Source organism: Platichthys flesus, chromosome 14 (assembly GCF_949316205.1).
Source record: "Platichthys flesus chromosome 14, fPlaFle2.1, whole genome shotgun sequence".
Classification (NCBI taxonomy): Eukaryota; Metazoa; Chordata; class Actinopteri; order Pleuronectiformes; family Pleuronectidae; genus Platichthys; species Platichthys flesus.
Window position 1 is genome coordinate 20,903,707 of NC_084958.1, and position 13,996 is coordinate 20,917,702.

At 46.4% G+C, this 13,996-nt stretch overlaps 1 protein-coding gene across 1 annotated transcript in view; it reads right to left on the bottom strand.

Moving 5' to 3' along the window:
• st6galnac5a (ST6 (alpha-N-acetyl-neuraminyl-2,3-beta-galactosyl-1,3)-N-acetylgalactosaminide alpha-2,6-sialyltransferase 5a) overlaps positions 1-13,737 on the bottom strand; it is a 34,867-nt gene extending 21,130 nt beyond the window's left edge. Inside the window, exons 1-2 of the mRNA XM_062403845.1 lie at positions 13,594-13,737; positions 12,301-12,516 (exon numbers count right to left, since the gene is read on the bottom strand). Of these exons, the coding sequence (XP_062259829.1) occupies positions 12,301-12,516; positions 13,594-13,608 (231 nt within the window). The 5' untranslated portion in view covers positions 13,609-13,737. The remainder of the gene's footprint in view (positions 1-12,300; positions 12,517-13,593) is intronic.
• Between the last annotated feature and the right edge of the window lie 259 nt (positions 13,738-13,996).

Sequence of the window (13,996 nt, forward strand, 5' to 3'; positions counted from 1 at the left end):
ACACAGGGAGGAGGGATTCAAACCCAGAACCTGAACTGATCCAAAAGATCCTATTTCTCCTGATTCTTTTTTTGTGAGCGGGGAAAAAACTCAAGATAAAAAACAGAGAACATCACAAATCGAGTTGTATGATCATCTCCGTGCTTCAGATACAGGTGTTGTATTATTGTGTCCACGCACATTGAATCACCTGCTGGATTTCTGTCTCACACTCATCTCCCATAATCAGAAATGCCCTCGTCTCCCAGACCCCTCTGCAGCTGGTGTGCAGCCCTGAGGCCACGGCTCTGCGTCATTAAACCAGAGCTCTCCTCACCGCCTGCACAGTAAAGGTGAAAGGAACCGTGCTTCACCTTGTTCCTTTCGGCCCTCTCTCTCTCTTCTCCTGGATAAAAAAGTGAACCACCTCCTCCTCCTCCTCCTCTTCTTCCTCACCTTCGCCCGGTGTCGGTGACCCGGAGAAAAGAACAAAACAGCTCCTCTTGCTGTGAGTTTTCTATTAGTATGAGAAGCTGGAAGGATCGGAGCCCGGCAGGCCAACGTGTCAAGCCAGTGGGAGCGTGTAGACAATGGAGTTGCAGCTTGTTGCAACACAAACTCCTTTGGTTTAATTGGCTCCATGTCTGACTCGTAGTCGCTGGTGCAGCCTCTGCTTGTCCCTGAAACCTCCGCCCAAACAGAGGAGGAGGGCGGCCGCTGAGACAGCCACACACACACATCCCTGCAGGTATGATTGCTCTGGCATGAATACAGAAGATGAGGTGCAATTTCAAAGAATCTCTCCTCCCCCCCCTCCTTTTTTTTAGCTCTGAAATTGCAGCCGTGGGAGACCAGCGAAGGAGATAAGAGGAGGAGAGAGCCAGGAGGAAATGACAGAGGGACATTAGGAAGAGAGGAGGGGGCTCGGAGAACGATGGGAGGAAAAGTAAAGAAGAGATAGAGGAGCTGGAGGGAGTGAGAGACAGAGGCGGGTCGAGGGGGGGGAGTGGAATGAAAGGCAATCTGATGTGAAAAATAGGAGCAAGGAAAAGGAGTGGCTGTCAGAGACAGGAGCAGTAAAGAGATGTAGGGCGGGACCTTCACAGGGACACGCTGCTTTGATGAGGAAAACTTTGAGTCGTACACTTTTCTTCTTCACGGCCTCGCAGCGACACGATGGGTTCTGATTGGGTCATTCTGAGAAACACACAGCCGCCGCCTCGCAAACATCATTAGAACATCAGCTAGCTCTCTGCGTCCACACGCCCAGAGTCAATTCTGTGTTTCACATCTACCAGGCAGCTCAGGGCAGGTCTTCATCAGGGCAGGTCTCTTATCGATCTGCAGGAGCTGATATGTTCACGTAATCCTCTCCGATCAGCTGTCGGGAGCGCGAGGCACGGTTAGCGCTCGGCCGCGGCGTGCTAAACAATGGAGTCAATCGATAACCAGCAGATGAACCTCGTTAAGAGAAATCTGGTGGGAGTAATGACTCGGGAGGAGACGTCTGAGCGCCAGGTGTGTGTGCCATCGTTTCATTTTTCACATCACGTCTGCAAAAGTCTCTTTCTCTGCACAAGACACAAGTCGAGAGGGAAGCTGGGAGATGAGAGGTGCAGAGTGATCACGGTGCAGAGGAGTATATATGCATGGGTAGGGACAGCGGGGGGGAATCTGAACGTGGCATTCAGACACACTGCTAACCGTCAAACTCCAGATGACAAGTTTACCACGAACAAGGGCAAACAAGCAATTTTCACACCAACGCAAGAACTCCCGTCTCCCAGGCTGGAGACTGCCTGTTAAATCTTGGAGTGCAAGTGTAATAAATCCCGTCGAACCTAATCCCAACGGAGCAATTACTGTTGTGTTCTCGCAATATCACAACAAGCCCGTGCAAAAACAGAAAGTAGACATCAATAACACATCAATAAAACTACGGTCTCTGTGCCAGGGGGGGGCTGAGCTTCCCTCGGAAAACATTTTCCATAGTGATATTCTATTTGGAGTGTGTCCATTATGTGTTGGAACGGAGGATAATGAGAAACAGTAACCAAAATGGGTGAGTGTGTGTGTCTGTGTGTGTGTGTGTGTGTGCGTGTGTGTGTGTATAACACACCAGCTGGCAGTCACAACACTCGTCAAGCAGAGAGAATCTCCTGGGAGGAGAAAGTTTTAATTTTGGCGAGCAGGACAACGGAGTGATGCTTTCAATCTCTGTGCCCGTGCACATTGTTTTGAGACATTAATTTGTCCGTGAAAGGAGGAAATTAAATAATTACAATTACTAAATATAACTTTCTCCAAAGTTCAGATAGTAGTGTTTCCATTTTACCTCCTCAGAGGAGGTTGTGTTTTCAGTGTCAGCGGGTTTGGAATGAGAAGGTCCCAGTCCCTTTTGGAGTTGATTTGGGTAAATGTGGGGATCCGGGATTTTTCTTTCTACTTTCAAACTCTCGTTGGAGCCTTCTTAGCTGCACTCTGTCAATAAAAACAAAAGAGTATTGTCCCTCAAATGAATACCTGAAACAAAATGTGATTAGTGCTCGTTTGATGACATCATCATGCAGTATAATTAAATGGCACCTGACTCAAACATCTGCCGCACCAGTTGTTTATCCCGATGTTTCTCTCTCTTATATTTATACACAGATATTCTTTTTCCCTTTTTTCAGTTAAAGTTGGCTCCACACTTGGATGGAAACTTGACTAATGAGCTGTTGTTGTTGTTGTTGTTGTTGTTTCAAACAGTGATTTCCCGAATCTTCAAAGGGGTAAATTATCCGATACTTCCAAAAAAAAAGCAAAGATTCAAAGTCCAGAAAATGCAGATTTGTTCAGCAGAACTTTGTTATTCGTCAGTCAGCCGTTAATCATCTCAACCACTCAGATTCATCATGTGACGCCTGAACCTTTTGACCCAATTGAGTTCAGACACTACAGTATTAAATTTCTGCTTTGATACGTCAGCTTTAACATTCTGAAAAAGGCCATTTACAATAATATATCAGTCTCATGGGTTCATTTCTGCAGAGCAAACATTTTGAATACACTGAGAACATTTACTTTTATGGGGAACATCTTTACACCGTAGAAACTTTTGTTTAACTAAAGGATCTGAGTTTCTCTCCGCGCTGACTCTGCAAACTCCAACGACTAATTATTAACAGTAATGTTTCGAAGCCCGTCTGCATGACAGAGCTTTCTGAGTCCGGCCCGATTCCCCTGCAGGTGGAACTCAGGGAGAGGAGGAGACACTGGTTTATGCTTCTTCTTTTTAAACGCTGCAGTCCCACAGACACAGACTTTCAATAGAAGGGCACTAATGAATGAATCACAATGCTAATGTTTAGTGCCAAGGTAATGCCTATTCATTTACTTAATGGATCCGCACCTGAGATGCGATAATAGCCCAACTGGTGATTAGGAACATGCATGTGAGAGACACACAGACTGAGCTTCACGGAGGGAGAGATGATTCCTGCCAGCGGCTCTGGATATGAATCACATCAGTAAATGGCTGTTTAGGGGTTGTTGTTGTTGTTGTTGTTGTTGTTGTTTGTTTTTTTCACCTTTCTTCAAGGTGATAAGCCTCCCCCACAAACACAGGGCTCATTAGTCTCATCCTGAGTGGATTCTGTCTAGCAGGAATGCATAGAGACACAAACAAGGCCCACATGCTAACAGCTTTCTGTCGGGGGGGGGGGGGGGGGGGGCGCGGGGAGGCTCCCACACTGTTTTCATCACTTAATGAGCCCCGACCAGCCCGTTCACGTTATCTCCCGATGAAGAGGAGGTGAGAGTCTCTCACGGCTGCAGAGGCGGAGGAAGAATTCAGAGTCTTTACTGAGCAGGAGCATCAGTGCAGCGACAGACAAATACTTCACTACAATAAAACATCCTTTAGTTTCACACTAATGTATTATATATTACATTATTCCATCACTTTCCCTGATAAATACTCTTCCATTACAGTAGAGATTACAAAATTTGTTCAATGGATCCCATCATGGGATTGAACCCTACGAGCTCCCAGTATTATGTTTTTAAATATCAATGAGCCGTAAGATGTTGTTATTAAACCATTATCACAAATAAATGGAATCAAAGGCGTAATATTTTACAGTTTATTTATAAACTCTTTATAAATAACTATAAATCTGATCAAATGTAAACTGAGGTGTGTTTGTGTGTGAAAGGCTCCTGTCGGACAAGTTTTATTGAACAACCGATAAATTTAGAACTGCTCACCTTTCTGTTTATGTGAAAGTTTGGATGTACTACTAACTGTTTATTATCCTCCTTCTCCTCCTCCTCCTCCTCCTCCTCCTCCTAATAATCATCATCGTAAGGCGGTTTGTTGCATTATTAATGAGGTGAGGATGGAACACAGAATTAACATTGTGATTACACGCCGAGGAAAATCTTCAGCTCATAAAAAGACTCAGTAATCCTCCACATCTTTATAGGAGCTTCTGCATCTGTTCATTTTATCAGCTGTGAACAATGGTCCTCATGCCGTTCTTCTTCTTCTGTGTAAAAAGGTACATCATTTCTTTAAATACAAAACTTTCTACTCAGCTCAGAGTTTGGAAACTAACTTTGGTGGAGTTTCAACGTGACCAGGAGTAAATGTGGTTATTTGTGGACGTCTCAGTGGCTTATTAAAGGAAGAGTCTGCGATTTGAATCCAATCCACTTTGTCTGATTCAGTAAAATGTCTACTGATCCGTTAGCTTTCCACTCAGTGTGTTCAGAGCCCTCACAACCCCGTCTCTGTAGAAGGGAAACAAACAAAGTGGCTCCACACATTACTCTTACAGCCAGTCAGCAACAGAGGACATTCGTGTTCATGCATAGGACGAAGGAGAGAAGAGGAGAGGAGGGAATGGAATGAATGTCTGCCGGTAACGGTATGACACCAAACTCCACAAAGTGATGGAGCTGTGGTTTGGCTCAGGGGCAGCTGCAGAACTTCCTCTAGTAAGGATGCACAATAAAAAGCATTGACGTCACAGGACGATACAACACAAAGACAAACAAGCGGGTGGGGGAACTTCTGAAGGAGCAGCAACGGGAGGTGCTGGTTGTTTTGCTGGTGATTTGAAATAACAGAGTTTCCACAAAAACCACTTGCTCCCTCAAAGTGAGACGACTTCCTCCGTCTGTGGATCTCGACAGAAGTAACTGCAGTTTGACTCCAGTTTGTTTCACTCGCCTCAGAAGAATCCTCAAACAAGTCGAGCTGCTTTCGGGAAAACAAATAGTGAATCTCCGCTGACATGATCGGGAAGATAAACGAGTGCCGCTCAGAATGTTTGATGAGGACTTAATTTCTGCTGCTTTTGTGTTGCTGGGAAACAATGTGTTTGGTTTTTATTCTAATCGTTTTAAAACAAATTAAAGTGGCTTCTTTTATATTCAAGTAAACGGCCGGCGGACTCCTAGTGAACATGAATAAATTATCTCAAAACACAATCCACTGATTCTACAAAGAAGCTGTAATTTACTGGATCTGATCTTTTTTTCCAACAAATGTTCATTTTGCATTTTGCAGTAGCACAACAGAACAAGGACTCACGAACAATACTTCACTTTACGTGATAGAACATTTTGAGCAGTCCTGAAATCACTGATTCAAATGTATCCTGGGTGATTTTCAGCTTCTTCCCTCTGTCAGTGTGGAAAGTTTAAGTTAGTCTCTCCACCTTTTCATTAAACATCAGAAAGAAGTGGGGGAGGCTGTGATGGGCTTCTTCTGTAGGCTGGTGAAGGGTCCGGATGAGAGGAGGCCTGGGTCTGAACCATCTCTGGGACTTCCTGAAGATCCAACCTTCACTCATGTCCCACCCTGACCTGTCAGCTTGGTGCAGATGAGAGAGGATCCTGTGTTTGACGCTGCTACGGATCTATTTCTCTCACTCTTTGTGAGGGGAAGTGATCAAAACTTCTTGGATCCGCATTAAAATGGAACAGGTTTTCTCTTGGCCTATGTCCCATCCTTCCACCAAGTTTTGAGGAAACTCGTTAGGTAGTTTTTGTTTAAACCTCTCTACCAACCAACCTCCCTCAAAGTGTTGTCTTACACATTTAACCAAAATCTCCCTTTTGGTGTTGAGTTAACTTCACAACATCTTGAGTCCATACGGATTTGCTCATGTCCTGCACCCCCGCATTGGTTTCACCACTTATTTATCAGGTTTTTCCTTTTACCAGTCATTTGTTGTTCGTGTGAACAACTTGGCTCAGGGTTCAACTCGGTTTCTGATGCCTCATCTGAATATAACTTCTCAGACAGACCCGGCTGTTGATATAACCTGAATTAATGAGTGGTCTCCAGCAGAGAGGAAGAAAAAGAAAAGTGGCAGCGACTCTGTATGCGCCCAGGAAAAAAAAGCTTACTCCTGTGGAAGGTGTAATCAGTAGGCCTGTCAGTGGGAGACCAAAGAACCTTCGACAGATTTCCATGACACGAGGTTGGGTGGTGATGGGATGTACATCAAAGTCCGCTCTGTAACTGGGAGTGTTTTTCGGCTGAGGACAGACAACGTGGGGCCAGGCAACGATTTTATGTCACGTCAGCAAAACACGACAAGGCTACAAGTTTCAAAAGTTTCTTTCTCCTTGACTCTGACTTTAGCTTTGTCATGTCTTATTTTACATCAAAACTTTAACACAACTGCTCCATTGCCCCTTTCCTGGCCAAGAGGAATATTGCTTTCGTACCTCAGGCCTACATAATTAATAACCCTGGCATCCAATATGTTTCTAATCTATGTGTATGGGTGTGTGGGCGGGGGGGTGTTCACGGCACACAGAAAATACAAATAGCAGTATGATCATTCCTCTCTCCCAGCATGGAGGACGTGCTCATTAATCACGCCTAAGGAGCTGAGAATGCAGCCTTGTAGCCGTGTTGCAAAGAAATTGGGTTTTATTGCTGTGCTTCCTTTCTAGCTGTCTCTTTGTGTTCGCTCTCTCTGACGTGGAAGGCGACCATCATCTATCTCCCTACGCGGTGCCATAAGGTATCATCCATTTCTCCTGGTTTAACCTTTTCAGATCCTTCACAGGTCTCTCAGGGGCCAAATAAGGAGAGCGCCCCACAGGCTCAGACTTACCGAGCACCAAAGGTTAAAACACGGAGAAGCGTGAAATCACCATTCAGCCCCGCTCGCGAGCCTCAAGACATTTCCCTCCACTTCCTTTATGTTCTGAATGTATGACTCCAGCGGTGATTCCCAGACCACAGAATGCCAAAAGGCACCGAGTGTGAGATTACTCCGCCAAGGGAATGCTTATCGAGAGGCAGCTTCCCCCCCCACCCTACCTTCTTCATCCATAATTGCTTTCCAGGCGTGCGTTGGACAGAGCCGGGAGCTGTTATGTTTGGCTGGAGCAGAATGCACAGGAGATAAGTTGAAATCCAAGACTATGGCCCAATTGGGACCACTGTGGCATAACGAAGCCAATGTTCTCTTCTCTTCGGTCAAAAAAAGCATTTTAGCATTCTAACAAGGTCTCTGTCTGAAAGTAGCGGTTATCTGTCGTTAAGTTTTGCGCAGTTCTCATAATTTAAAAAGTCCTAATGGTACAAAACAGGAGAATGGACCTCACACACACACATGCACGGATTCATGCACACAGACACACAGCCCTGCAGACTTCACAAACAGTGTTAGTTCGCATAAAATGACTTCAGAGTCCTTGGCCATCACGGCCTAATTGGGGAGTTTTCTGTCTCGCTCTCCAGCTGGCTGACTGCATCGTGAAATCCTAATGATCGGTGAGAAATGGCCTTGTTGCTCAGAGAGAAGCCGTGGAAGATGTGGCTGCTCTGAGATGAAATATTAAACATCTCACTTCTCCAGCTGTCACCGAAGCCGTGGCTGGGAGAAGGATGCCTTGTCATGTCTCCGTGGCACAGATGGCTTCCTTCTCCTCGGCTCATGCCTTCAAGCAAAGTGTACCTAGTCGGTGAATATCTCCAGCCCAGATCTGTCTAAAACTGATCCAGAGTCTGTGCAGAAGAGGCTGCTTTGTACGTTTCCTCTGACATCTCGTCCGCAGCAGCACAACAGCTTCTGGCTTTTTCCTTTGACCATGATAGCAACGATCTCCTGACTTTTTCTTTCGTGTCACGATGATGCTTCCGGCCGGCTGGATCATAATCACTTTGGCGATTCTCTGACTTTTCATCTTGTGCCTGAATCAGGACTCAAAAAGTAGAATGAAGCGGTTTGTGGCTTCAGAGGGAGGAGAGTCAGGTCTGCACAGTTTGATCTTCAAAGACTACAAGTTTTAAAGTGAAAAAAAAATCTGAGGATGGAGAAAGAAGCGAGCAGACCTCTGTAGCTCCCTCTTCATCTCTGATTGAACACACACAAGGCTACACAACAGAGACTGCTGGTATAACACACACCATCTCTCGCTGTATCCCAATTCAGGGCCCTCGTGCTTCGGAGGCTGCATTTAAAGACCACAGCTGCCCACCGGGTCCTCAGCACTTAGTTTGGTTCCCACTCAGGTTTTGGAACAACAATAAATCTTCTTCAATCTTGAATCTTGAATCTTGAATCTAGAGCTGCGATGCTAATTTGGTTCAAGCCCCGTCTGACCGAGCTGCCAGTGTCACTGAGGACTAGTTGGAGTAAAATGTTGGATTGTTAATCATATTAAAAAGTATCTGGTATCTTGTCAAAACAGGAAAAGTCTTCCCGGTTCATTCCTCTCCACCATGACACCAGGGTGCCCCTCATGTTTGATAAGGCTCCTCGCTCCTCGTCTCTCCTCCATCACCTCGCCTCCACCTGGCTGCAGGATATCAGTCAGGGATCTGCAGGATTCTGGTGTCAGAGAGGCAATCAGAAGGAGACGGTTCCTTCGCCTCAGAGACAGAGGAGTGCGGTTTCCTCTCCTCCTCGCCAAGAAAATACAAAGCAGGAGAGATCGAGAAGAAAGGAAATCCTCTGGGATTTCATTCATCTTTCACTCTCGTGTCTGTTTCTGGCTTCTCCTTCCTCCCTCTCTTGTCTCGCTCTCTCAGGCTGAACCTTCCCTGGGTCCTCTATTCTCTTTTATCATTCTCTCCATCCTCACCCTTTCCAAGTTTTGTCCTCTTCCCTCGTTCTCTTTGCCCTTACTTTGCAAGAGTTTCTTTCCCTTTTCATCTCTGTCCTATGTTTTTTCTTTGCTTCCTTATCTCGTCCTCCTCCTCCTCCGCAGTCTTCTCAGCACTAGTCCAACCAGTGGTGCTGCATAGATTGAAATAAATTCGCCTTTATTCCAACCTCAATCAAGCACGCTGCTCTGAAAATGCTTGTTTAACTTGATTTAATGTGTTTGCAGATACGTAAATACAGTTTGTAAACCACAGAAAACATTTAAACTGTTGCTTTATCACCCAACAGGGATGATTCAAGAAATGATTGTGAAACTGTTTTTAGTATCTTGGCTGAAATCCCTCTGCAGAAAACTTTACAATGTTTTTCTGTGGTTGCAGTGAGCTCAACTCTGGTGGAAGATAAAGTGAGATGGTCAAAGGCCGCCTGGCCCTGCACACTGGGTACCAGGCGGCTGATATCTTCCACAGATCAATACGCCAGAGAGGTCAGCAAGCAACGATGAAGGAGACAAATGCTCGCGTCAGAGTATTTTCTTCCAAGCACCGATCACTCAGCGCTGCAGTAGAACAAATGCCGGGCAAAGGCAACAACACTCGATACTTCTCCACACACACGCACACAAAGCTCATCCGTGGTGTCGAGGCCGCGGGGACGACACAATGGCCCAGAAAACTGAATGCAACCCATCTGAAGGTTGCTCTGCATTATGCACCAGCACACGCTGTAGTGGCAAAGAGCATTCAAATCATAAAGTATTGATTGGCGCTTGCGGAGGCAGAATGTGAAGGGTGACATAATAGCAGGTTGGAAGAGGCATAAAGGATGTTCAGTGGAGCCGGGGCCTTAATGGAAGTCCCCTGTCACCGAAATGTCAATAAGTTTATTGCCAAGAGAAAAAAATATAAATTGGTGGTTTAGTTACGATGCTCGACTGCTCCCGTCAGTGGGAGAAAATCAATTCCCATCCATAGCTGGGTTTACTGATGCATTACAGACAAATCCTCGTGAAATCAAAACGTACACGGTCACTGAATATTGGCATTTCAGGCAGTGGGGGGGGGGGGGGGGGCTGCTGCTGTCTCTGCTGCTTGGCCCATCAGCTGTCTTAAAATATGACTGACTCATATCATATTTATTTGTGCTCCACTCATCTTTGGAGAGATCTGCGTGACTCAGCTGTGCAATATCCACAGACCACAACCCGAACGTCCGGCACATTGACCGCAGCTCTTACAAATCATTAGAAATGTTCGTTCTTCGTCCATTTTATCCACATTTTTGTATTATTTTGGTCACGATTTTGTAATTGTTACAACCATCTTTTCTAAATCCTTGCTAAATGACTGAGGTCTGGGGAAAGCAGCCACACTTCACACAGTTCCACAAATGAGTCAATTAATGCAACTCGAGTGACAAATGGCCTGTGAGAATCTCCGGCTTAAACCAAATATCTAAAACCCAATTATCTGGAAGTAAAAACACAAAGTTGTGTGCGTGTGAAACGTCCACTGCACTCCCAGAAGCATGTTTGTCGCAAAATGTGTGGTTGTGCTTCTAAAATGTAAAAACGACAAAACAAAATAAATGCATTTTCCCCAAAGAGCCTGAGGGCCGGAGCTGATGCTGATTCACAAGAGGGTAAATTCACACATGGTTGTCAGCACACACTGTCGGAGCAGTCATTCCTTTTTTTTGGAGACATGCAAATGGTCCATGTTGATGCTTCCAGCCGTGCACAAGTGGAAAGTTTGATTTGTGCCTCATCTCAACCATTTGATAAACCCCCAAAAACTCTAAACCTAACCTGAACCCTAGAGTTAACCCTTAAACTGTAGTTTTCATGTCGTCTCTTTCCTGTCTATTCAAAGAATCTTTCTCACATTCACATGAAACTGCCTCAGCTACATGCAGCAGCTCAGCCCAGTATCTCAAGATCACCAGCGTGTTCTGCAACATGCGGACGTCTTCAGGGGAAACTTAACAGATCAACAGTGTTTCTCCAGCGAAGACTCGGCCAGCTGAACTTCTCACAGACGTCAGCAAAGAGCGTAACATGTTCCCACACTCGTTCTGTGCACCCGTGAGATTTCTCTTAATGAATAATAGTTTCACCTTCTGTTGCCAACTTGCATCGCTTTGCCGTTAAGATGAAGTGACTCTCCGGAGTCCCCGGTGTTTCATTCAGCAAAAGTGAATTTGCCAAGCAGGCGCGATTTTCTGACGCTCCAGAGCAATGTGTTGTTTCCAAACTCTTCTCCCTGATTCCCGTTCACGCTGCACATTCCTCTCGTCCACACAGGAACAGCAGGGAGGCGGCTGACAGATTACTCATAACCAAACAACCAATCACATCATCTGAGGTTTTAAATCGTGTTTTTCCAGACGCCGGCAGATATCTTCCAAGAAAGTGAGATGGAAGTTTTGATTGCGCTGCCATTCACAGATTCTTGTCATGTGGGTATAACTGGAAACGCTAGCTGGGCAAAAACTGTGTTTTGGGTTTACTGTTCCAAAGTTAATCATGCATTTAGAAGGAGTGAAGGACCTGTCCATGCTGTCTCATAATCTCTAAACGTTCCATAACTAAACTTCTTCAATCTAATTGTTGGGAGGAGTGTCAGATCTGTTATTTGGGTCAGTTGTGCCCACAGCTTCACAAACTGTCATCAACCTGCAGAGAAGCAAGCTGCTGTTGTTTGTTGCCTAAAAAGAAAAACCTTTACGGGGTGATTAGGTCTGCTTAACACACAGCGCCTTCGCTCCCCAGGACTCACATTGATTGTTTTCTCCTGCCTTGGTAAATAGATGGAAGTCGATACACCCCCCACAGTGACGTCAGGGTTCACCTGGCTGCAGGTCTCCCGGGCTTATCAATTAGAGAGTAAGAATGCAGCCGAGGATTTCATTTGTAGCCTAAGCTGTTATTGGTAACGACAGGTGGGCGCCGAGACCCGTGCTGGAGAAAATTGTGATAAATGACGGGAGGCTCTTTCTCTCTCTCTCTCTTTCTTCTCTCTTTCTTTGCTCCCTGTCTAAAGAGCTGTGCAGGTGGAGGACTGCTGGTCGGTCGACAGCAGGAAATGTGTTTGTGTGCCTCAGGTGTTGAGTTAAGATGTAGCACGAAAATAGTCCTTAATGAAAAAACTCCCTTAGCTTTCCAAGGCTCTCCTGCCTGCTTTGAAATGCACGTGCTTACCTTATGGTCGATGATCCCACTGTATCCCTGGAGCACGGGGGGCTGAGGCTTGAGGGCCACCGCGGCGGGGGGGGCCTCGGTGGGCCGCCGCAGCTGCTCATGCTGTCGGGTGCGGGTGTCGTTAGCGTCCCTGGTAGCGATGTTGAAGCCTCCGTTGTACACGAGGACCAAGCTGGCGCACAGAAGAAGCACGAGAAGCACGGTTACCCCATGGCGCTGACGCAGAAGACACAAGCAGATGCTGACAAATTAGTCCGGTTGCACAGAACTGGGTTCAAGCTGAACCTAGAGGCTCAATAACAGATGAGAAGCAGCCTGCTTGTGAAAAGAGAAAAGACAACATCCTGTAAATCATGGTACATTTATCCAACAACTGCAGAAATCGCTCTCTGTCTGTATATGAAACACATATTTGAAGGAAACTTGTGTTATTAAGATGCCCGGGGAGGTCAGGGGTGAATTGGATTCACGAGAACGACAAAGGATTCTCCAGTTTGTTGTTCTGATGAGTCCAGCTCCACCGAACTTTGAATGAACAGGTGAGCAGCTCCATGTGCAGCAGTGGTGTGGAGGCTCCGGGGTTCTGTGGTTCCCAGGTCGCTCTTTACTTTCCACTGGTCACTTTACCAGTGACAGAAAGGAAAGATGCAACCAGCATCACCACAGCAGGAGTAAGCAGCTCTTTCCAAACAGCCAGGGTTTAAACCGACCACTGCACTGACCCTAACTCTGATCCACTTCACTGTGGATGGGTGGATTCATGACATTGACAACACGTCAGGGTGGTAACGATCACCCTCCGGCTGCTTACTCTGCATGTGTCTCACTGCTGGAGGTGCGCTCAGGAGAACATCTGCACAGAGAAGTGCCACACCTCGGGAGGACGCACAGAGCTCCAGTAAAAAAGTTCGGATCGATATCCTGACCTTGGAAGTCGTGATTGGAATCAGTGCGAGTCTCCACGTTATAAAATCCATTTTTAAATTACAGACGGGGAAGATAAGCAGCTCCTGACACTTGTTATGTTTAAATATTAACACACAGCTGGTGCTCAAATATAAAGTGTTATTAAAGCGATAGAATTCTCTCCTCTGCATTTACGCGCAGGTGTAAAACCAGCATGCAGCGCGCCGCGGTCCCGGAGCCGGAGCGTCCGCGGCGCGCAGGGCGCACAGCGGGACGTCCATTGTTCGCGTCCTAATCTCTTGATCCGTCACTTCTTAAAACAATGCAACATTTCAAAGGGAGAACAAACAGTTTGTCCGCGGGGCTGCGACGCAGAACGCTGTTTACCATGGGGGTCTTCATGGTGCCGCGCGCTGTCTTCACGGCTGCGGCTCAGCGCGGCTCCGCATCCTCCAGCATCCCGGGTCCACTGCGCTCCGTGCCCGCTCGTTCCAGCCCGGCCGCCGCCGCCTCAGTGTCTCCAGACCCGGAGCTCGAGCGCGACTCGTGCGGAGGAGAGCGAGCGACAGATGTTCACATCCCGTGTCTCTGCTGGGTCTTAACGCCCCCCGCGCTCCACGTGCCCGAGCAGCTCAGGAGCCAGATCACTCAAGAGCCTGGAGACCTGCATGTGATGGGGATCTGCTTGATGAGATCTAAGAGACCATGGGCGTGATATATATATATATATATATATATATATATATGTGGTTATATCCTGTTTAATATCAAATTTGAGCCCATATTCATA